We start from the raw sequence: 21,852 nt of genomic DNA, 5'->3' as shown, positions 1-21,852 counted from the left end.
TCCTACCCTCCGGAGCAGCAAAAAACCAAGCTTGCTCTCTCTTCGATGGGACAGCCCTTCAGATATTTGAGGATGGCTCTCCTCTCGGTCTCCGGGTTAAACTTACCCGGCTCCTTCAACCGTTCCTCATCCGGCATCGTTTCCAGACCTTTGATCATCTGGGTTGCCCTCCTCTGCGCACCTTCCTACTTGTCAATCTCCTTCTTCCTCCATCAATCACTCCATCTTTGGGGGGGGGGAGACACACCCCAGAGACAGGGAAGGGTGCCAAAGCAGAGATCTGGGGGGTAATTCCTGCTCCATGAATTATATATATATGTTTTTATTAGCAATTTCAACATAACAACATATCAAAACATATCATATTCATTATTTTCATTATTTTCTCCCCTTTTCCACCTCCCCCAAACCCTCCCCCAGCTCCTCCTCTCTGATTTCTCAGCACGTATTATTCTCTGCATGTTAAAAAATTATACAGATCCTTACATTATCTGCCTACCATGTTATCAGTCAATGAATTTGTGTATGTTTATTCAAAACCTGCCAAGGAGTCCGACTCATTTTGTTGTCTTTTTAATTAATTTGTGACTTCTTTGAAGTCACAGTTGTCCTTGTCTTGCAGTTTGTATGTCAGTTTAACCAATTCTGCGTAGTTCGTCAATTTCTCTTGCCGCTGTTCTTTTGTCAGGGTTTCCTCATCCTTCCATCCTTGTGCTATCAAGACTCTTGCCGCTGTTGTTGCACACATAAATAAGTTCTTTGTTTTCCTTGGCAGCTCCCACAATCCCGAGCAAAAATGCTTCTGTTTTTTTTTTTTACAAATCTCATTTTAAACATTTTTTTTTTCCAATTCATTATATATCATTTCCCAAAATTTTTTTACAGTGGTGCCCTGCAAGACGAATGCCTCGCAAGACGGAAAACCCGCTAGATGAAAGGGTTTTCCGTTTTGGAGGTGCTTCGCAAAACAAATTTCCTATGGGCTTGCTTCGCAAGACGAAAATGTCTTGCGAGTTCCTGCGGGTTTTTCCCCCTTTCCCCCCCTTTTTTCTAAGCCGCTAAGCCGCTTATCTGCTTATCCGCTAAGCCGATAAGCCGCTAAAAGATGCTAATAGCACTAATCCGCTAAGCCGCTAATGGGCTTGCTTCACAAGACGAAAAAACCGCTAGACGAAGAGACTCGCGGAACGGATTCTTTTCGTCTTGCGAGGCACCACTGTAATTTCTCTACATTCCCACCACATATGATAAAAAGTCCCCTCCTTTTCTTTACATTTCCAACATAGGTTTTACCTGGTTTTGTACATTTTTGCTATCTGTACTGGTGTTATAGTAGTTTCCGCTGTTGACTGCCCCTAGTACCTGGCCACGGAAGCACCACTGAGCTCTGGTAGCAAATAGCAACCGGTCAAATTCTCATTTCCTACATGTTACCTAATCCTCTTTAATCGCTCCCTCATCTTGTGTCCGTCGCCACATCTAGTGGCAGCGAGTTCCGCAAGCTAACTGCGCGATGCACTTCCCCCAAGACTGTCCTTCGCCTCCTGTCCCTACGGAAAGTCACACCGCCCTCCTAAACCTTTCGCATTAATCCTCCCTCTTCTTCCCCACAGGTGGCCGTCGGCGAAGGCAGCCACCCTGACAAAGTCAAGGTCTACGGCCCTGGCGTGGAGAAGACGGGTCTGAAGGCCAACGAGCCCACGTACTTCACGGTGGACTGCAGCGAGGCAGGGCAAGGTCAGGATCCTCAGAGAACTGTCTTGACTCAAAAGAAAGCTGCTTTAATCCAGAGTCAGAGCCATTGGTCTGTCTAGCCAATATTGTCGACACAGGCTGGCAGCATTTCTCTGGAGTCTAAGGGCAGGGAAGGTGTTTCAGGAATCTGGGAGGGCTCAATCCAGGACCTTAGCGCCACGGTGCTCAGCTGGCTAGTTTCCAGGGGGTTCTTCTGGGTTGTCCTGCCTTAGGGGTCATCTGGTCCCCATCAGCTGTTAGAATAATCAAATCATAGAGTTAGGGACCCAGGGGTCATCTAGTCCAACCCGCTGCGATGCAGGAATATCGGCTAAAACATCCATGACAGACGGCCGTCCAACCTCTGCTTAAAAACCTCTAAGGGAAGGAGAGTCCTGAGGGAGCATGTTCCACTATTCTCTGGGGCTTTGTTCAGATTTCAAGAAGGGTTGTGTTGCTATTGTTGTGATTTAATATCAATATCACTGCTTTTTTCTGGGGGTATGCAGGGGTGCAAAAACCCCTAAACATTTTGTGAACCTAAGTTTGGCCTCACTGAGAAGCAATATTCCAATATGAGTAGGAAAATGAGGGGACGCGGGTGGCGCTGTGGGTTAAACCACAGAGCCTAGGACTTGCCGGTCAGAAGGTCGGCGGTTCGAATCCCCGTGAAGGGGTGAGCTCCCGTTGCTCGGTCCCTGCTCCTGCCAACCTAGCAGTTTGAAAGCACGCCAGAAAGTGCAAATAGATAAATAGGTACCGCTCTGGCGGGAAGGTAAACGGCGTTTCCGTGCACTGCTCCGGTTCGCCAGAAGCGGCTTAGTCCTGCTGGCCACATGACCTGGAAGCTGTACGCTGGCTCCCTCGGCCAATAAAGCGAGATGAGCACCGCAACCCCAGAGTTGGCCGCGACTGGACCTAATGGTCAGGGGTCCCTTTATCTTTAGGAAAATGAGAGTACCCCTAAACATTGTTTTTAAAGAAAAAAAGCACTGATTAATATTAATTTATCTATTACCTGCCCTTAAGCCTAAGGTCTTGCAGCAGGGTCACAACTTTAAAGGTAAAGGGACCCCTGACCATTAGGTCCGGTTGCGAACGACTCTGGGGTTGCGGCGCTCATCTCGCTTTACTGGCCGAGGGAGCCGGTGTTTGTCCGCAGACAGTTTTTCCGGGTCATGTGGCCAGCATGACTAAGCCGCTTCTGGCGAACCAGAGCGGTGCACGGAAATGCCGTTTACCTTCCCGCCGGAGCGGAACCTATTTATCTACTTACACTTTGATGTGCTTTCGAACTGCTAGGTTGGCAGGAGCAGGGACCAAGCAATGGGAGCTCACCCCGTCGCGGGGATTCGAACCGCTGACCTTCTGATCAGCAAGTCCTAGGTTCTGTGATTTAACCCACAGCACCACCCGCGTCCCGGTCAACTTTAAAACACAGTATTAAAAACAACTTCCAATCGCAAATGTAAGGTGGGTCCTAAAAACATGTACGAATACAGTAGCACCTCGGCTTATGTTACCCTCAGGTAATGTAAACTTTGGGTTGCGAAAGAGGCAAACCCAGAAGTGTTTCGTCTGCACGGCATGCGCAGAGGCGTTCTACCAGGCCATGCGCATGCGCAGAAGCGGTCCCCACGGTTCCGGAAACCTTGGGACCTGATGGGAGCTCTGGAACGGGTCCCATCTGCAACCAAAGGTACCACTGTACAGATGTACCTCTGAAGTCAAACAGAATCTGTTCCTGAAATCTGTTCAACTTCCAAAATGTTCGGAAACCAAGGCGTAGTTTCCGATTGGTTTCAAGAGCGCCAGAAACAACAGCTGAAGCCGCGCCCGACGTTCGGCTTCCAGAAAAAAGTTCGAAAACCAGAACACTCACTTTTGGTTTTCGATCATTCGGGAGCCGGAACGTTCGACTCCCAAGGCATTTGGTGTTACCACAAAGAAGCATTGCAGCAGCAAGCGGCAGCTTTGTCAGCTGCAGGTGGCTGGAAAGCCAGACAGGATGTTGATGTTTGTGACTGTTACCATGGGAAGAAAGGGGCAGTCCATTCTCCGTACTGAGCACCGGACGTTAGCTCAGTGTGTGTCATGTGACCTGTACAGGATGTACATGGGTGGAGTTAGTTACTCTCTCTGCTGTTGTTGTAAAGAGTGCAGACATGTTTATCTGTATGGCTGCTAAGGACAGAAATAAAAGCATGTAGATACATTTCTGTCTGAGTCTGTTTCCCCTCCCTGGGGATAGCAGGGAGGAGAGTGAAGCAGTGGTGTGTTTTTCTCACGTCTGGGAAAAATCGCCGATTACAGACCTCGCCTGTTTTCCTGCCGGGAGTCGCAGGAGGGAGGTCAGTAAGGAATTCAGCCGGTGCCTGGAGAAAGGCACATTCCTCTGACCGAGGCAGAATTCCAACATGTACGACTGTAATAATAATGACAACAACAACAATACAATGAAGGTAGAATAATGGAATCATAGGATTTTGGGCTGCAGGAGGATCAAGGGTGGGGCTTAGGGAGGCGGTTTCTGTAGGGCCTGGCCACACTTGACCATTTGGGACCAGCACCTCTGTGTGCAGACCACAGCTTGGCCCTCGGCCGCCTTTGGCGCATCTCATTTGTCATGCGCCTCCTTGGCTGTCTTTGCAGGGGACGTGAGCATCGGTATAAAATGTGCCCCCGGCGTTGTGGGACCGGTGGAAGCCGACATCGACTTTGACATCATCAAGAATGACAACGACACCTTCACCGTCAAATACACCCCACCTGGTCCTGGGCGCTACACCATCATGGTTCTCTTTGCCAACCAGGTAAAAGGAAGCGAAAGGGGCGAGGCGGGGTTCATTCCTGGTGGGATCACTGGGAGGCTTAGAGCAGGAGTCAGCAAACTTTTTCAGCTGCAGGCCGGTCCACTGTCCCTCAGGCCATGTGGGGGGCCGGACTATATTTGGGGGGGGGGAATGAATGAATTCCTATGCCCCACAAATAACCCAGAGATGCATTTCAAATAAAAGGACACCTTCTACTCATGCAAAAACACGCTGATTCCCCGACCATCCGCGGGCCAGATTGAGAAGGCGATTGGGCCGCATCCTGCCCCTGGGCCTTAGTTTGCCTAGCCATGCTCCATGGCATGTGGTCATTCATCTTGTCCTTGCAGGGCCAGATTTTGGTTTGATGAGTCCTTAAGCTACTGAAGGTCATGGGGCCCTTGATATGTCCAGCTGTCCTTTGTCAACAACAAATGGTCGCAGATTTTTGTGTTGAATATATGCTATATAGTAATTGGTGGACCTAATAGGTATCTCAAGCCATTTGCACATGTTGCAGTGCAACCAGTCCATGCAGAATGTAGGCACCCTATATATAGAAAGGAGCAAACCAGGGATATTTTAGGGAGCAGGCAAGCAGGCGGCGCCCATGACTTACATCATAGGAGCCTACACAACACAAAACACACTTGCTGTATGTAGGTTTTATTTAATTTGTTTTTTGTCTTAGATTTCAGAAATGTACATCCAGTTTTCCCCCTTTAAATTTTTGTTTTAAATTATTACTTATTTTGACATGCATACAGAACAATAACATACAGACACTTAAGAAACAAACAAACAAATAGAAAAAAAGAATAAACACAAAAAGAAAGGAGGTATACAGAGAATATATGAGTAAACACTGCTCTAAAAGATTGCATGCTGAGATGTTTGGACTAAACTCGTAAAGCTGATCTCGAATATATTAAAGTATAACAAGGGTCAGCAACCTTTTTCAGCCGTGGGCCGGTCCACCGTCCCTCAGACCATGTGATGGGCTGCACTATATTATTGGGGAGGAAATGAACGACTTCCTATGCCCCACAAATAACCCAGAGATGCATTTTAAATAAAAGCACACCTTCTACTCATGTAAAAACACGCTGATTCCTGGACCGTCTGTGGGCCGGATTTAGAAGGCAATTGGGCCAGATCTGGCCCCCCAGCCTTAGGTTGCCTACCCCTGAAGTATAATAAAAGAAGTAAGGTACTGACACATGAATTGCAATGCAAATAAGAACCTTAAAGTAATAAAGATAACGAGCACTGGCGGAGGGAAATTGCAAGGGTGTATTACCACTCACCCATTTTCCTTTAAAAAAATTTGGGGGCCCCCAAGAGAGTGGGGCCCTAAGCTATAGCTTGCTTAGCTTATACGTAAATCCTGCACTGATTATGGTGACACAGGCCACCCCAGATTCCCCTCCTCAGCACCTGGGCAATCTTAAGCGCTGCCCCCCCTTTTTTCTGAAGATAGGTGTGGGGGGTATGCCTGGGAGGAGAGAGGGGGCGTCTCCGCCTGTTCCTGTAGCCAGAGGCCAAAGGGTAGATAGAGCGCATGATCTTGCGGGCGAGAGATGTGATCTTTGCTCATCCTGTTTCTCTCCTTCGCTCCCTGTTTCCAGGAGATTCCCATCAGCCCCTTCCACATCAAGGTGGACCCGTCGCACGATGCCACCAAGGTGAAGGCAGAAGGGCCTGGACTCAGCCGGACAGGTGAGCAGCGGCCAAGGAGAGGTGGTGGGGCAGAGGGGGAGTCCCACCCCAAAATATCACCTGCGAGAGTGCAGCCCCACCTAGAGATGTCATGGGGACCAGGGACGATACGATACGATACGATACCTTTATTGTCATTGTCCCATGCAGAACAGCAAAATTGAAAATCTACATAAAACATTCAAAACCCAACAAGCCTGCTATCCCAGCTATCCCAACCTGGTTAGCCCCCTAAAAACTCTGATACTCCATTTTTAAATACAATATACTCCCTTACGGCGGACGCGAGTGGCGCTGTGGGTTAAAGCACAGAGCCTAGGACTTGCCGATCAGAAGGTTGGCGGTTCGAATCCCCGCGATGGGGTGAGCTCCCGCTGCTCGGTCCCTGCTCCTGCCAACCTAGCAGTTCGAAAGCACATCAAAGTGCAAGTAGATAAATAGGTACCGCTCCAGCGGGAAGGTAAACGGCGTTTCCGTGTGCTGCTCTGGTTCGCCAGAAGCGGCTTAGTCCTGCTGGCCGCATGACCCGGAAGCTGTACGCCGGCTCCCTCGGCCAATAAAGTGAGATGAGCGCCACAACCCCAGAGTCATCCACGACTGGATCTAATGGTGAGGGTCCCTTTATACGCCCATACAGACTACCTCAAATAATTCAATATCTTCTCAAACCAATCCTCCTCCTTCTCACTGGCCTTATGTATTGGAATTTGCAGGAATTTAATAAAATGTAAAAACAGAATTGTAGAGTTTGAAGGGGCTATCTATAGGGGCCATCTAGTCCAACCCCCTGCAATGCGGGAATCTCAACTAAAGCATGCACGACATAGGTACCCTTGTCTCTCTGCAGCCTGATACTGCAGCCGAGAAGGTGCTATGGGGTGGTGTTTGGTGGGGAGGGTCACAGCCATGGCCTTAATCCTCAGTTCAGGAAGCTGCAGGCTCAGCACAGAAGCTATGGGGGGGATGCCCTCCTTGGTTTCCTGCAAGGGGGGAAGACTGATGCCAGAGGACTGAGGGTCTCTGCCCCGCTATGGCCTTTCCTTCTCAGGTGTGGAGGTCGGGAAGCCCACCCACTTCACGGTCTTCACCAAGGGGGCTGGCAAAGCCAAGCTGGACGTCCACTTTGCTGGCGCCACCAAGGGAGAGGTTGTGCGGGACTTTGAGATCATCGACAACCACGACTACTCCTACACCGTCAAGTACACGGCCGTGCAACAGGTGAGTTGGACCACGTGCCCCCCGCCCTCTGTCTAGCGTACTCCCCAGCCGTGGTGTCTAGCAGCCATCGAGAGCCTATCTTTCGAAGCCACCCAGGTTGGTTCCTCATGTGGCAGGGAGTTCCACCGTTTGGCTGTGCCCCGAGTTGGTGAAGCAGACCACCACGCTGGGGAAAGCAAATCCAGGCCGCATCCCATATCCTTTCGCATGTCTGATGCTGCTCTCTTCTCTCCCGCGACTTAGGGCAACATGGCGGTGACCGTGACGTATGGCGGGGACCCCATTCCCAAGAGCCCCTTCCCGGTGAACGTGGCGCCGCCCCTGGACCTCAGCAAGGTCAAAGTGCAAGGGCTCAACAACAGTAAGTGGGGCCAAGGGGTCAAGGGTGGGGAGTGACCAGCAAGGGTCAGCTTCGGATTGGGGAGGCTGGTTCTGTGCCCTTATGGATGATTGGCACTCCAGTGTGACTTGACTGCCAATGCTGGAAAATCTTAAATAAACTTTAGGCTCCTCCCCTTTGACCTTGAAGTCTACCCCCCGCCTTTTCCTACACAGCTGATCTGGGAAGAATGTAGAGTTCAGAAAAACAGGGGAGATAAAATACTCACCCAAAGCTCATATGACCCTTTATATACTTCGGATTAAGCCTCGCCAGTATCAGTGGGGTTTACTGTTATGTAAACAGTCCGTTTTGGACTCACAGCTGTCCATGGAGGCGCAGGTAAATTCTGTGTCCAGGGCAGCTGTCTACCAGCTCCATCTGGTACGCAGGATGAGACCCTCCCTGCCCGTGGACTGTCTCGCCAGAGTGATGCATGCTCTGGTTTCTCTTGCTTGGACTACTGCACTCTATGTGGGACTGCCTTTGAAGGTGACCTGGAAACTACAACTAATCCAGAATGCAGCAGCCAGACTGGTGACTGGGGGCGGCTGCTGAGACCATATAACACCGGTCCTGAAAGACCTTCATTAGCTCCCAGTACGTTTCCAAGGACAATTCAAAGTGTTGGTGCTGACCTTGAAAGCCCTAAATGGCCTCGGTCCAGTAGACCTGAAGGAGCGTCTCCACTCCCATCATTCCACCCAGACACTGAGGTCCAGTGCCGAGGGCCTTCTGGCGGTTCCCTCCCTGCGAGAAGCTAAGCTACAGGGAACCAAGCAGAGGGCCTTCTCGGTGTTGGCACCTGCCCTGTGGAACACCCTCCCACCAGCTGTCAAAGAGATAAACAACTACCTGACATTTAGAAGACATCTGAAGGCAGCCCTGTTGGAAGCTGCCCAGAGTGGCTGGGGAAACCCAGTCAGATGGGCAGGGTACAAATAATAAATTAAAATTATAATATATTATTATAATTATGCATTGGGTTGAGCTGCCTGGCATAGGTGCTAACTCCCTGGGGCCCTGGGTGCCCGAGCACCCACAAAATTCCCCATGAAAGGAACCGGGCACCCACAAATTTGAGTACCAGGGTCTTGCACGCTGCATGGCAGCCACAGTCACGGGGCCAAGTTGGCAGTCCTGGTAAACGTAGCAGCCCATGTCTAGCAAGTTTTCTCTTGTCCGGCTGCTGAGGTCCTGCAAAGGCACTGAGCTCCACTCTCTTGTGGCTAAAACCCTCTTGTCTTCCTAATGTCTCTCTCTCAACCAACTCTTTCCTGCCCTCCCCGCAGAGGTGGACGTGGGTCGCGACCAGGAATTTGCCATCAACACGAAGGGAGCCGGGGGCCAAGGGCAGGTGGACGTGAAGATCAGCTCGCCCTCTCGCCGCCCCATCCCGTGCAAGGTGGAGACGGGCAGCACCAACGACATCCACACCGTGAAATACATGCCGCCTGAGGAGGGGCCCTACAAAGTGGACATCACCTACGACGGGCACCCGGTGCCGGGCAGCCCTTTTGCTGTTGAGGCCGTCATGCCCCCAGACCCATCTAAGGTGAGCACGGAGGGTAGATAGGGGTCTAGATCGGGGGTCAGCAGACTTTTTCAGCAGGGGGCCGGTCCACTGTCCCTCAGACCTTGTGGGGGGGCCGGACTATATTTTGGAAAAAATAATGGACGAATTCCTATGCCCCGCAAATAACCCAGAGATGCATTTTAAATAAAAGCACACATTCTACTCATGTAAAAACACCAAATAAGAATGAAAAAGTGCACCCCACCACTGAGACCGTTCCATTGTAACTCTCCAACCTCCCGAAATTTCAACACCTTTTGCGATGGTTAGACCCTTTTCCGTTTTAACAGTATGAATTCTGCAAACACCCTTCCGTATCTCCTGAAAATCATTACTCCCGCATATTCCCCGTCTTACTTTAATGGCACATGTTAATATATATATACATAAATTTTAACATATCGTTTTCAAGAATCATTTCACATAATTTCATATCTTATACAAATTTTTGACTTCCATCAGTCACATCTGAAAAATTCCCAATCTTTCCCACTTAATTTACATTTCTTAATTTCACAATTACTTTTAATTATCTTAACTAATAACTCTCCTCATATTGTAATCCTGCTACAAGCTTCGGCAGCACATACAGATACAGAGAAGATTAGCATGGCACATGTTAATTTATCAATAATAGCTATATCCCACACCTCTTTGTACCATTCTTCCATTTTAGATTCTGCTTGCCCCTTCCACTGCCTAGCTATCATAATTCGTGCAGCTGTCAATCAATTTGTGAGCAAGCCCTTCCTAGCCTGTGAACCTTCCACCCCGTCGTAGATTGATAACAATGCTACCCATATGGTCTGCCCCGCGGAGGACCTTAAGGTCCACAAATGACAACACTTTGGAGGTCCCAAGTCGCAAGGTGGTTAGATTGGTCTCAACTAGGGCCAGGGCCTTTTCAGTGCTGGCCCTGACTTGGTGGAACGCTCTGTCACAAGAGACTAGGGCCCTGCGGGACTTGACATCTTTCTGCAGGGCCTGCAAGTCAGAGCTGTTCCTCCTGGCCTTTGGTTTGGACTCAGTCTGACCTTTATGTTTCCCTCCCCTTATGGTTTTGATCTATGGCCTATTATTAAAATGAGGCTGCATTTTAAATTGCATTTTAACCTGTATTTTAAATTGCACCCTCCATTATGTTTTTACTGTAATTTTACTGGTGTTAGCCACCCTGAGTCCGGCTCTGGCCGGGGAGGGCGGGGTATAAATAAATTATTATTATTATTATTATTATTATTATTATTATTATTATTATTATTATTATACAGTGGTACCTCAGGTTAAGTACCTAATTCATTCCGGAGGTCCATTCTTAACCTGAAATTGTTCTTAACCTGAAGGACCACTTTAGCTAATGGGGCCTCCTGCTGCTGCCGCGCCGCCAGAGCACGATTTCTGTTCTCATCCTGAAGCAAAGTTCTTAACCTGAAGCACTATTTCTGGGTTAGCGGAGTCTGTAACCTGAAGCGTATGTAACCTGAAGCGTATGTAACCTGAGGTACCACTGTATCTGAGTTACTAACCCTGCCCCAATCTTGTTTGCTCCCTTCCAGGTGTGCGCCTACGGCCCTGGGCTGAAAGGCGGTTTTGTGGGGAAGCCAGCCCCCTTCACCATCGACACCAAGGGGGCTGGCATGGGGGGCCTGGGCTTGACGGTGGAGGGTCCTTGCGAGGCCAAGATCGAGTGCCAGGACAACGGCGACGGCTCCTGCTCCGTCTCCTACCTGCCCACCGAGCCTGGCGAGTACGCCATCAACATCCTCTTTGCGGACGCCCACATCCCTGGCTCGCCCTTCAAGGCGGACATCAAGCCCGTCTTCGACCCGTCCAAGGTGACAGCCAGCGGGCCCGGCCTGGAGCACGGCAAAGTGGGTGAGGTGGCAACCTTCATGGTGGACTGCTCCAAGGCGGGCGAGGCGGAGCTCACCATCGAGATCATCTCGGACTCGGGCGTCAAGGCCGAGGTTCTCATCCAGAACAACAGCGACGGCACCTACAGCATCACCTATATCCCATCCTTCCCGGGCACCTACACCATCACCATCAAATACGGCGGCCACCCCGTCCCCAAGTTCCCGGCGCGCGTCAACGTCGACCCCGCGGTGGACACCAGCAACGTCAAGGTCTTCGGGCCGGGAGTGGAGCCGAGAGGTATTCTTTGTAGGATCGTGGAACTGCAGAGTTGTAAGGGACCACAAGGGATGTGGGTGGCGCTGTGGGTTAAACCACAGAGTCAATCGGAAGGTCAGCGGTTCGAATCCCCGCCACGGGGTGAGCTCCCGTTGCTCGGTCCCTGCTCCTGCCAACCTAGCAGTTTGAAAGCACATCAAAGTGCAAGTAGATAAATAGGTACCTCTCCGGTGGGAAGGTAAACGGCGTTTCCATGCGCTGCTCTGGTTCGCCAGAAGCGGCTTAGTCATGCTGTCCACATGACTCAGAAGCTGTACGCTGGCTCCCTCGGCCAATAAAGCGAGATGAGCGCCGCAACCCCAGAGTCTGTCACAACTGGACCTAATGGTCAGGGGTCCCTTTACCTTTACCTTAAGGGACCACAGGGGGCATCCAGTCCAACCCCCTTGTCAGGGGCTGGACTGAGGAGGAATGGTGGGAACCGCCCCTCCTTCTCCTGAACCTTTCCAAGGGCAGGAGGACAGTATGGATTTAGAACAGTGGTTTGCAGAGGGGCATAGTCCAGAGAGGAAAAGCTGAGAAATACTGGGTGAAGAACAGCTAGAAGAGGAAACACATACCGTATTATGAAGCCTCATATCTTCTCTGGTTGAAAGATTGGTGTTTATTATAAAATTGGGATATTTTAGATCTAGAAGGTCATGACACCCGTTTTGGGTGGCATGGCTATCTTAATTATGGGAAAATAAAGGTGCATAGGAGTTTTTCAAATCATACAATAAGAAATGCTATAAACAAGGTATGAGAGCTGGCAGATTCAGTGTCCTTGGACAGCATTCTTGACCCCCCTCACCTAAGACTAGATGGGCTCTGAGTTATAGAACAGAGACCAATTAGCTCAGATTACTTGACATAGGAGTGACATAGATTAATGGGGACATAGGGGGTAAACCTTTAGTGGGATTAACGCCATTTCTAGAGGGATACACATTCTTTTGTCTCCCACTGTGATTATTAAAGAAACTAACAGGTAGGAACACTCCTTTCGTTTGATCTGCTTATTCACTGCCACCGGGGGAGGGATCGGCTTCTCTGATGCCTGACACCTCTGCAGGATTCCAAGGCAGGGATCTTTCACCCAACATTGAGCTTGAACCCATTGAGCTCGTATTTTTATGCTGTGAACTGTCCCGAGATCTATGGACAAAGGGTGGTCTGCAGACTCAGTAAACAAAATAAAGAGAAATAACATCTATCGTCCACATCTCCCCAGGTGTTCTGCGTGAGGTCACCACCGACTTCACAGTTGACGCCCGCTCGCTGACCAAGACCGGGGGCAGCCACACCAAGGTGCGCGTCATCAACCCCTCGGGCGCCAAGACGGACACGTACGTCACCGACAACGCAGATGGCACCTACCGTGTCCAGTATACCCCCTACGAGGACGGTAAGAATCTCCTGGCCTCCCTCCACCTCTAATCCCCTTCCACTCCCTGAGGGCCAGCCAGGTGACCACCAGATGTTTTGGACTACGATTTGCATCTGTTTTAGCCAGTCTGGCCATTTTGGACAACAAATCCCATCGGGCTCAGGGCCCGATTGATTTTCCAAAAGTAACAGGAATAAAAAGAACACACACAATACCAATAACAATACCAAAACAAAACTCAATGCTTGACTTTCCTCCCCTCCCCTCCCCTTCTTGGTTCCATTATTTTATACTTGTTCACACACATCAGTAACACCATTTTTAAAACCTTCTTCATCTTATTACAAATGACTGATGTTAAGACCTGTACACAAAGCTTAAAAAATATGCATTGAGGATTTGCCCTTTTTTATATAAACTCAAAGTCTCTCCTTCTTGGGCTTCAAAAATATCTGTTTTTTCCTGCATAGTTCAATAGTTTACCTCTCTCGCCCTGACCTTGCCACAGTGATCCACGCTACGGCCAGGCTTGACTACTGTAACTCGCTCTCCGCGGGGCTGCCCTTTAAACTGACCCAGAAACTCCAACGGGTGCAGAATGCCACAGCGAGACTCCTTACAGGGTCCTTGCTGCGGGATCACATTCATCCAGCGCTTTACCAACTGCACTGGCTCCCGGTGGAGTACAGGGTCAGGTTCAAGGTGCTGGTTTTGACCTTTATAGCCCTATGCGACCTAGGACCCTCGTACATACAGGACCGCCTCTCCTGGTATGCCCCACGGAGGACCTTACGGTCTGCAAACACTCTGAAGATCCTGGGGCCCAGGGAAAGTAGACTGGCCTCGACCAAAGCCAGGGCCTTTTCGGCCATGGCCCCCATCTGATGGAATGCTCTGTCACAAGAGACTAGGGCCCTGCGGGAATTGACATCTTTCCGCAGGGACTGCAAGATGGAGCTGTTCTGTCAGGCCTTTGGCCAGGGGGCAGTCTGACCTACAGTGGTGCCCCGCAAAACGAATGCCTCGCAAGATGAAAAACCCGCTAGACGAAAGGGTTTTCCGTTTTTTGAGGTGCTTCGCAAGATGAATTTCCCTATGGGCTTGCTTCGCAAGACAAAAACGTCTTGCGAGTCTTGCGAGTTTTTCCCCTTTCCCCCCTTTTTCTAAACCGCTAATAGCCGCTAAGCCGCTAATAGCCGCTAAGCCGCTAATAGCGCTAAGCCGCTAAGCCGCTAATAGGGATGCTTCACAAGACGAGAAAACTGCAAGACGAAGAGACTCGCGGAACGAATTATTTTCGTCTTGCGAGGCACCACTGTATTTTCCTTTGTATAAGAACAAGCATGAACGAGGCCTCCCAGCCTGTTCACAGGTCCTTATAAATATATATGATCAGTGAAAACAGTTGGTCCTGGCAAGTATTAACTGCTCTCAGCCTTAACCTGATAACTGCCATTTGTCCAGATTTTAATTTGTCTGAATTTTAAGAAGTATTTTAATTAATTGATGCCTGTTTTTATGTGTACAGTGGACGCTCGGGTGGTGAACGTGATCCGTGCGTGATGCACGTTTGCAACCTGCAGCGGTGCATCTGCGCACGTGCGGGTTGTAATTCGGCTCTTCTGCGCATGCGCAAAGCACGATTTAGTGCTTCTGCGCATGCGCGACCCCCGAAACCCGGAAGTAACCCATTCCGGTACTTCCGGGTTTCGGCGGTCCGTAACCCGAAAAAACAGAACCTGAAGCGTCTGTAACCAGAGGTATGACTGTACTGTGTTATTTGTTAGCCGCTCTGAGCCTGGCTTCAGCTGGGGAGGGCAGAGTACAAGTAAAAATTATTATTATTATTATTTAGTTAGTTTTGCCAATCTTCTTTGGCGGAGGCTTCTTCCTTATGTTGGGGGCTGTCTGGTCTTGGCCTGACGTCCAATCTCAGATGCAGGAACAAAGTTTCCCGCTTTACAGGACCGCCTCTCCTGGTCTGCCCCGCAGAGGACCTTAAGGTCCATGAACAACCATAGTTTAGAGGTCCTGGGCCCTAAGGAAGTCAGACTATCCTCCACCAGGGCCTTTTCGGTGATGGCTCCGACCTGGTGGAATGCTCTGTCCCATGAGACCAGGACCCTGCAGGATTTAACCTCCTTCCATCAGGCCTGTAAGACAGAGCTATTCCGCCTGGCCTTTAATTTGAATTCAGCCTGATCTTTTATTTCCCTTCTCTTCCCTCCCCCTCCCCTTTTATGAAGATCACCCGCTCTGAGACCCCACAGCTAATTCTCCCCTGGCCTCCTCGCTGGCCCAAGGAGGACCAATTCAGCCAACCAGCCCTGGGGATTATTTAATGCTTATTTTTCCGAAATTGATTTCTGAATTTTGAATTTTATTGTTATTCATGTTTTTATACTGCTTTTTTTGCTGTTTTAAATTTGTTGTTAGCTGCCCTGAGCCCGGTTTTTGAACCGGGAAGGGCAGGGTATAAATAAATAAAAATTATTATTAATTATTATTAAAGAGTCAACTTCCTCGCTTACTCGGAGTGATTTATCGCTTGTGCCCGACTCTCACCCTTCTCAGGTGTGCACCTGGTGGAAGTCACCTACGATGACGTCCCCGTCCCCAAGAGCCCCTTCCGAGTGGGGGTCACCGAGGGCTGCGACCCCAGCCGTGTCCGAGCCTACGGCCCCGGGCTCGAGGGGGGGCTAGTGAACAAAGCCAACCGCTTCACGGTGGAGACCAGGTAGGCGCAGCCTTCAACTTGGGGGGGGGTAAGCAAGGGGGTGGCGGTTGTTGTAAAAACAAATGTGCCCTTTTCCCTTATGGGGTACCCAAGAGCCCATATAGAGTCCTTACGTAGGTTCCCTATTGGTAGGAGAAAATAACAGAGGCCAACCAGAGAATATTGAGAAGCAAAGCAGCTAGTAAGCCTGATCTTTATTGATCTGTTGCAACAGGGTGCCCCCCTCACCACACGCAGGAGGGAGGTGGAACCCAGAACAATGGTGCGCAGGGCCTTATAAAGACTTTCGAAATTGCCACCCTGTAGATCAAGACCACCCCCAGAAACATCATACATACATCACAGAAGGGGTGTAACCTAAGACCACCCTTCAGATACATCATACCTACATCACAGAAAAGGCGGTCTACAGCAGAAATCTGAGTGCATTGTTTACCTTTTGTCTGGCAGGTTACCTGTTAATGGTAACCTGTTAATGGTTACCTGTTAATTGATAGCCTGGAGAGTCTGGCCAGTCTTTTGTAATGACAAATACTTAGTTCCTGAGCCAGGTCACAGGAACCGAGAACAATGGTGTGCAAGGCCTTATAAAGACTTTTGAAATTGCCACCCTGTAGATCAAGACCAGGGACGCGGGTGGCACTGTGGGTTAAACCACAGAACCTAGGACTTGCCGATCAGAAGGTTGGCGGTTCGAATCCCTGCGACGGGGTGAGCTCCCGTTGCTCGGTCCCTGCTCCTGCCAACCTAGCAGTTCAAAAGCACCTCAAAGTGCAAGTAGATAAATAGGTACCACTCCGGCGGGAAGGTAAACGGCGTTTCCGTGCGCTGCTCTGGTTCGCCAGAAGCGGCTTAGTCATGCTGGCCACATGACCCGGAAGCTGTACACCGGCTCCCTCGGCCAAGAAAGCGAGATGAGCGCTGCAACCCCAGAGTCGGCCACGACTGGACCTAATGGTCAGGGGTCCCTTTACCTTTACCTAGATCAAGACCACCCCCAGAAACATCATACATACATCAGAGAAAAGGCGGTCTAAACAGAAATTTGAGTGCGTTGTTTGCCTCCTGTCTGGCAGGTTACCTGTTAATGCTCACTTGATTGGATACCCTGGGAAGCCTGGCCAGTCTTTTGTAATGATAAATACTTAGTTCCTGAGCCAGGTCACAGGCTCACGCCCTATTCAAACACAGACATACCCTTAAGATAGGTTTTGTGAAGGAAAAGACAATGGGGAGGCTTTTCCATTTTCCTTTGACCTTGCAGAGAAAACATTTGGTCAGTTTAGGAATCAAAATGGTTCCAGGTCAGTCTTCTATGTACGTGCTTGGTTGGTACACTTATGAACATTTAACAGATATCTAAGACCTCAAAATTCCTATCACATGGTCAAGGAAGAGGTTGAGACAAGGACTTTAAAAAAGAATGGGGGAAATTCACCATTGACCTAGGAGACCATTGTTAGCAAACTGAAACTTCAGCTGGTCTCTTAAGAAACCCACGTAAAGTAACAAAGGCTCTGGATCATTTGGGAAAATGAAAACTGAGGAGAACTTACTGATAGGTAGTTTAAATTCTGTTTTAAGGATGGCGGTGGGGGGGGGAGTCACAAGATTCAGAGAGTTCTCAGGAGTTGCTCTTTCAGATAATCAGTATATTTAATGTATCGATAGATTTAATGTATTTTTAATCTCTTGTTGGAAGTCCCCCAGAGTTCCTGGGGAAACCCAGCCAGATAGGCAGGGTATAAGTAACAAATAAATTATTATTATTATTATTATTATTATTATTATTATTATTATTATTTGGGGCCTCAGTCGTTCTCTTGCCCTCCGAAGTGTTCCGGAACGTTCCACGCAAACGGTTGCACCGCTGGCCATAGAGAATCCTGGGAAATCCTCACACCTGGAGACCTCCTTACGTCTCTGTTAAGGCTTGCTAGCATCTCCCCTTTGACGGCGCTGTTCTCTTTCTCCCCAGGGGCGCGGGGACCGGGGGCCTTGGCTTGGCCATCGAGGGGCCGTCGGAAGCCAAGATGTCCTGCAAGGACAACAAAGATGGCAGCTGCAGCGTGGAATACATCCCCTTCACGCCCGGAGATTACGATGTCAACATCACCTTTGGGGGACGCCCCATCCCTGGTAGGCGGAGGGCAGGGCTGTGTTCTGGCTGTGTTCTGCAATCATAGAATTGTGGAGTTGGGTCGCCCAAAGGTCCTCTAGTCCCATAAACTAGGAATTATGGGTAACGCAGTTCCCAAAAAGTTCAGGCGCAATTCCTAAAAAGTTCCTTGTATGTCACTGTTGCCGCCAGAATTTTAATTGGCAAAAGGTTGGAAGGGAGAGAATATCCCGTCCAAATCAGACTGGCAAAATCAATTAAGAGAGTGCCATAGCTGTCAACATTTCCCTTTTTTAAAGGGAGATTCCCTTATTCCGAATAGGATTCCTCGCAAGAAAAGGGAAAAGTTGATAGCTATAGAGAGTACGCTGAACTGGCGAGACTATCAGCGAATATTAAATAAGTTGGAGTTCTTGTTATTAAATATATCAAGAAAAAAGCACACCAAGAACTCCGGCCAATGTAAGTTTCAATAGTGGGAGTACTTGCAAATCAATAGTCAATTGTAACAAAAACTAATCCATTCAAAAGTCAGAATGCATACTTCTGAATGGATTACTTTTTGTTACAATTGACTATTGATTTGCAAGCAGGGACCACTCCCACTATCGAAACTTACACTGGCTTGAGACTACAGTGGTGCCTCGCAAGACGAAAAGAATCTGTTCCGCGAGTCTCTTCGTCTAGCGGTTTTTTCGTCTTGCGAAGCAAGCCCATTGACAGCTTAGCAGATTAGCGCTATTAGCGGCTTTTAGCGGTTTTTAGCGGCTTATCGGCTTAGTGGATCAGCTGATAAGGGGCTTAGCGGCTTAGAAAAAGGGGGTGGGTGGGAAAAAAAGTCGGAAAAACTCGCAAGACATTTCGTCTTGCGAAGCAAGCCCATAGGGAAATTTGTTTTGCGAAGCGCCTCCAAAATGGAAAACCCTTTCATCTAGCGGGTTTTCCGTCTTGCGAGGCGTTCGTCTTGCGGGGCACCACTGTATCAGCAAGTCTATGAGATGTTACAGGTGAGAAATTTATTGGAGAGTGGGACATATGCAGAGCCTCTGTAAAAGAACATTGCCAAAATATTAATCCGTCGGGCGATTTTGATTGAACTTCTGCGCACAAACAGGACCGTTTTACGAATTCAAAGTAAGTTAAACAACAGGGAGAAAATAAAGTTAAGTGCGTATTCAAGGGATTTAATTTGGGAACATATTGGGAAGATCAGAGGTCCTGTCAAATTCAATTACGAAAGCAAGCATCAGTGAAGGAAGTAATGACTGCTTATTTCTATGTTCATCTTTATTTTGTTTTTAACATTCACTGATTAATTTTGTTGTACAATTTTCAACCAAAGGTCCTCTAGTCCAACCCCTCACAGTGCAGGAAATGCTCGTCATTTTTTTTTTTAATAGAATATTTATTAAAGTTTTCCAAAAGTAATACAATGTGAAATAAAAAAAAAAGAAAAAATAACATAAATACAAAAATAATTAAAAACACATAGAATTTCCATTACTTATTTTCTTGTAACTTATTTTCCAGACCTCCTCATACCTCCCTTTCTTGTATTCCAATTCAAATTGTTAGTTCAGCAAATCTTCACCATTTAGTTTTTACTTATTTCTAAAACTTATTTTTCATATCTCTTAAGCATTACAGCTGGAAACCCCTTAATTTCTGTCCAACATCATTCTAACATTCATTAATTTTGCAATATTTCTGTAAATAGTCTTTAAACTTCTTCCAGTCTTCGAAATGCTCGTCATTTTTATCTTGCTGTCTTCTTTGCCATTTCCGCATGGACCATAACTTTCAAAGCCTAAATTGTATTGGAATTTATTCATATTTGCTACTACAGCAGCAAGAATGTTACTTGCCCCAAGGCAGAAAGAAGCAGAAGCCCCAGTAAAGGAAGAATGTATACAAAAACTTATGGAATATGCAGAAATGGCTGAACTTACTGGAAGAATAAGAAATCAAGATAGCAAACTTTTAATAAAGGAATGGAAACGGGTGATTGAATAATTGCAAACAAATTGTAATCAGATTAGAACATTAGCAGGATTATTGTAATAATCTGCAGTTTTATAAGAGTATATATTTAAAGTAGATGAATAAACAAGTAAATTTAGTTAATTTGAATATTTAGATAGTATTAACAATGAAGGAAGTCAAGGGGAAGGAAGGAAATCGAGGTTTAAAATGTTAAAATGATTATAAAATTATTGAAATGTAAAAATCATAAATCATAAATAAAATAATATAAACACATTTTAAGAAGAAGAAGAAGAAGAAGAAGAAGATAAAAACATTAGAAGGATTATTGTAATTAACCTGCCATTTTATAAGGGTATATATTTACAGAAGATCATTAAAGGAGCAGGTTGAAGGAATTTGGATATGCAGAAAAAATAAACTTAACGAACCGCAGAAAGAAGGGGAAGGAAGTGTCAAATTTTGAAATGTTGAATTGATTGCAAAGCTAATGATATGTATAAGTTTGAAAAGTATAAACAAAAACCTAAATCACAAAATCACAAGATGAAAACACAAAATATGTCATAAAAACTTCCTTCCTGTTTGCTTTTTCCCGCAGGGAGCCCCTTCCGCGTCCCGGTCAAAGACATAGTGGACCCCAGCAAGGTCAAGTGCTCGGGCCCCGGGCTGGGGGCTGGCGTGAGAGCCCGTGTCCCCCAGACCTTCACCGTCGACTGCAGCAAGGCTGGGCTGGCCCCCCTGGAGGTGAAGGTCCTGGGACCCACAGGTATGGAGATCTGGGGCGGAAAAGGAGGACCACCTCGGTGATTTCGCTTGCTAATGCCCACCCCTTTTTGACCACCCTTGGGGTGGGGGGGCACGGGGGTCCTAAGCCTCGCTTTGTGGGTGCTCCCCTAGGAATCCCCTATACCAGGGGTGGCCAACTCCCAAGAGACTATGATAACTGGCAGTGATCTACCCCCTTTTTAGGGGTTCAGGGCAAAGTTGTTTGGAGGGTGCACAGCAAAAATGATGAGCTTTCTTTAGGGGAGCCGATCTCTATACCATGGGTAGGCAAGGTAACGCCTGGCCCAGTCATCTTCTAAATCCGTCCCATGAATGGTCCTTTTATTTAAAATGCATCTCTGGGTTATTTGTGGGGCCTGCCTTGCATTTTTACATGAGTAGAATGTGTGCTTTTATTTAAAACACATCTCTGGGTTATTTGTGGGGCATAGGAATTCGTTCATTTCCCCCCCAAAAATATCATCCAGCCCCCCACAAAGTCTGAGGGACAGTGGACCGGCCCCCTGCTGAAAAAGTTTGCTGACCCCTGCCCTATACAGTGGTACCTTGGTTCTCAAACTTAATCCGTTCCGGAAGTCCGTTCCAAAACCAAAGCGTTCCAAAACCAAGGCACGCTTTTGCATAGAAATCAATGCAAAATGTCTTAATCTGTTCCAGACTTTTGAAAACAACCCCTAAAGCAGCAATTTAACATGAATTTTACTCTCTGGCGAGACCACTGATCCCTAAAATGAAAGCAATAGTCAATGTACTATGAAGTAGATAAATAGGTACCGCTCCGGCGGGAAGGTCAACGGCATTTCTGTGCGCTGCTCTGGTTCGTCAGAAGCGGCTTAGTCATGCTGGCCACATGGCCTCGGCCAATAAAGCGAGATCAGCGCTGCAACCCCAGAGTCGGCCACGACTGGACCTAATGGTCAGGGGTCCCTTTACTTTTACCTATGGAGCGAAAAATACAGTATGTCCTTATCGCTGCAAACACTTTGTCAGAAAGGCGAACGGGCTTAGTTTCGGGTGCTCTGGGTCCCTTGAGAGCATCTCCTACCCTCTTTCATGGCCTAGGACCCTCGTACCTACTGGACCCCCTCTCCCGGTCTGCCCCACGGAGGACCTTAAGGTCCATAAATAGCAACACCCTAGAGGTCCCGGACCCTAAGGAAGTTAGATTGGTCTCAACTAGGGCCAGGGCCTTTTCAGTACTGGCCCCGACTTGGTGGAACGCT

At 48.2% G+C, this 21,852-nt stretch overlaps 1 protein-coding gene across 6 annotated transcripts in view; it reads left to right on the top strand.

Annotated features, from left to right (window-relative positions):
- FLNC (filamin C) overlaps positions 1 to 21,852 on the top strand; it is a 130,553-nt gene that overhangs the window by 69,234 nt on the left and 39,467 nt on the right. For all 6 annotated transcript variants that reach the window (XM_081879569.1, XM_081879568.1, XM_081879564.1 and 3 more), the window contains 11 exons: positions 1,614 to 1,737; positions 4,387 to 4,547; positions 6,176 to 6,266; positions 7,315 to 7,484; positions 7,728 to 7,845; positions 9,156 to 9,418; positions 10,996 to 11,593; positions 12,846 to 13,019; positions 15,576 to 15,738; positions 17,717 to 17,877; positions 20,442 to 20,609. In XM_081879569.1, the coding sequence (XP_081735695.1) occupies positions 1,614 to 1,737; positions 4,387 to 4,547; positions 6,176 to 6,266; positions 7,315 to 7,484; positions 7,728 to 7,845; positions 9,156 to 9,418; positions 10,996 to 11,593; positions 12,846 to 13,019; positions 15,576 to 15,738; positions 17,717 to 17,877; positions 20,442 to 20,609 (2,191 nt within the window). The remainder of the gene's footprint in view (positions 1 to 1,613; positions 1,738 to 4,386; positions 4,548 to 6,175; positions 6,267 to 7,314; positions 7,485 to 7,727; positions 7,846 to 9,155; positions 9,419 to 10,995; positions 11,594 to 12,845; positions 13,020 to 15,575; positions 15,739 to 17,716; positions 17,878 to 20,441; positions 20,610 to 21,852) is intronic.

This window comes from Podarcis erhardii, assembly GCF_964252035.2.
Source record: "Podarcis erhardii genome assembly, chromosome: 10".
Lineage (NCBI taxonomy): Eukaryota > Metazoa > Chordata > Lepidosauria > Squamata > Lacertidae > Podarcis > Podarcis erhardii.
This window is presented reverse-complemented; position numbering and strand designations above follow the sequence as displayed.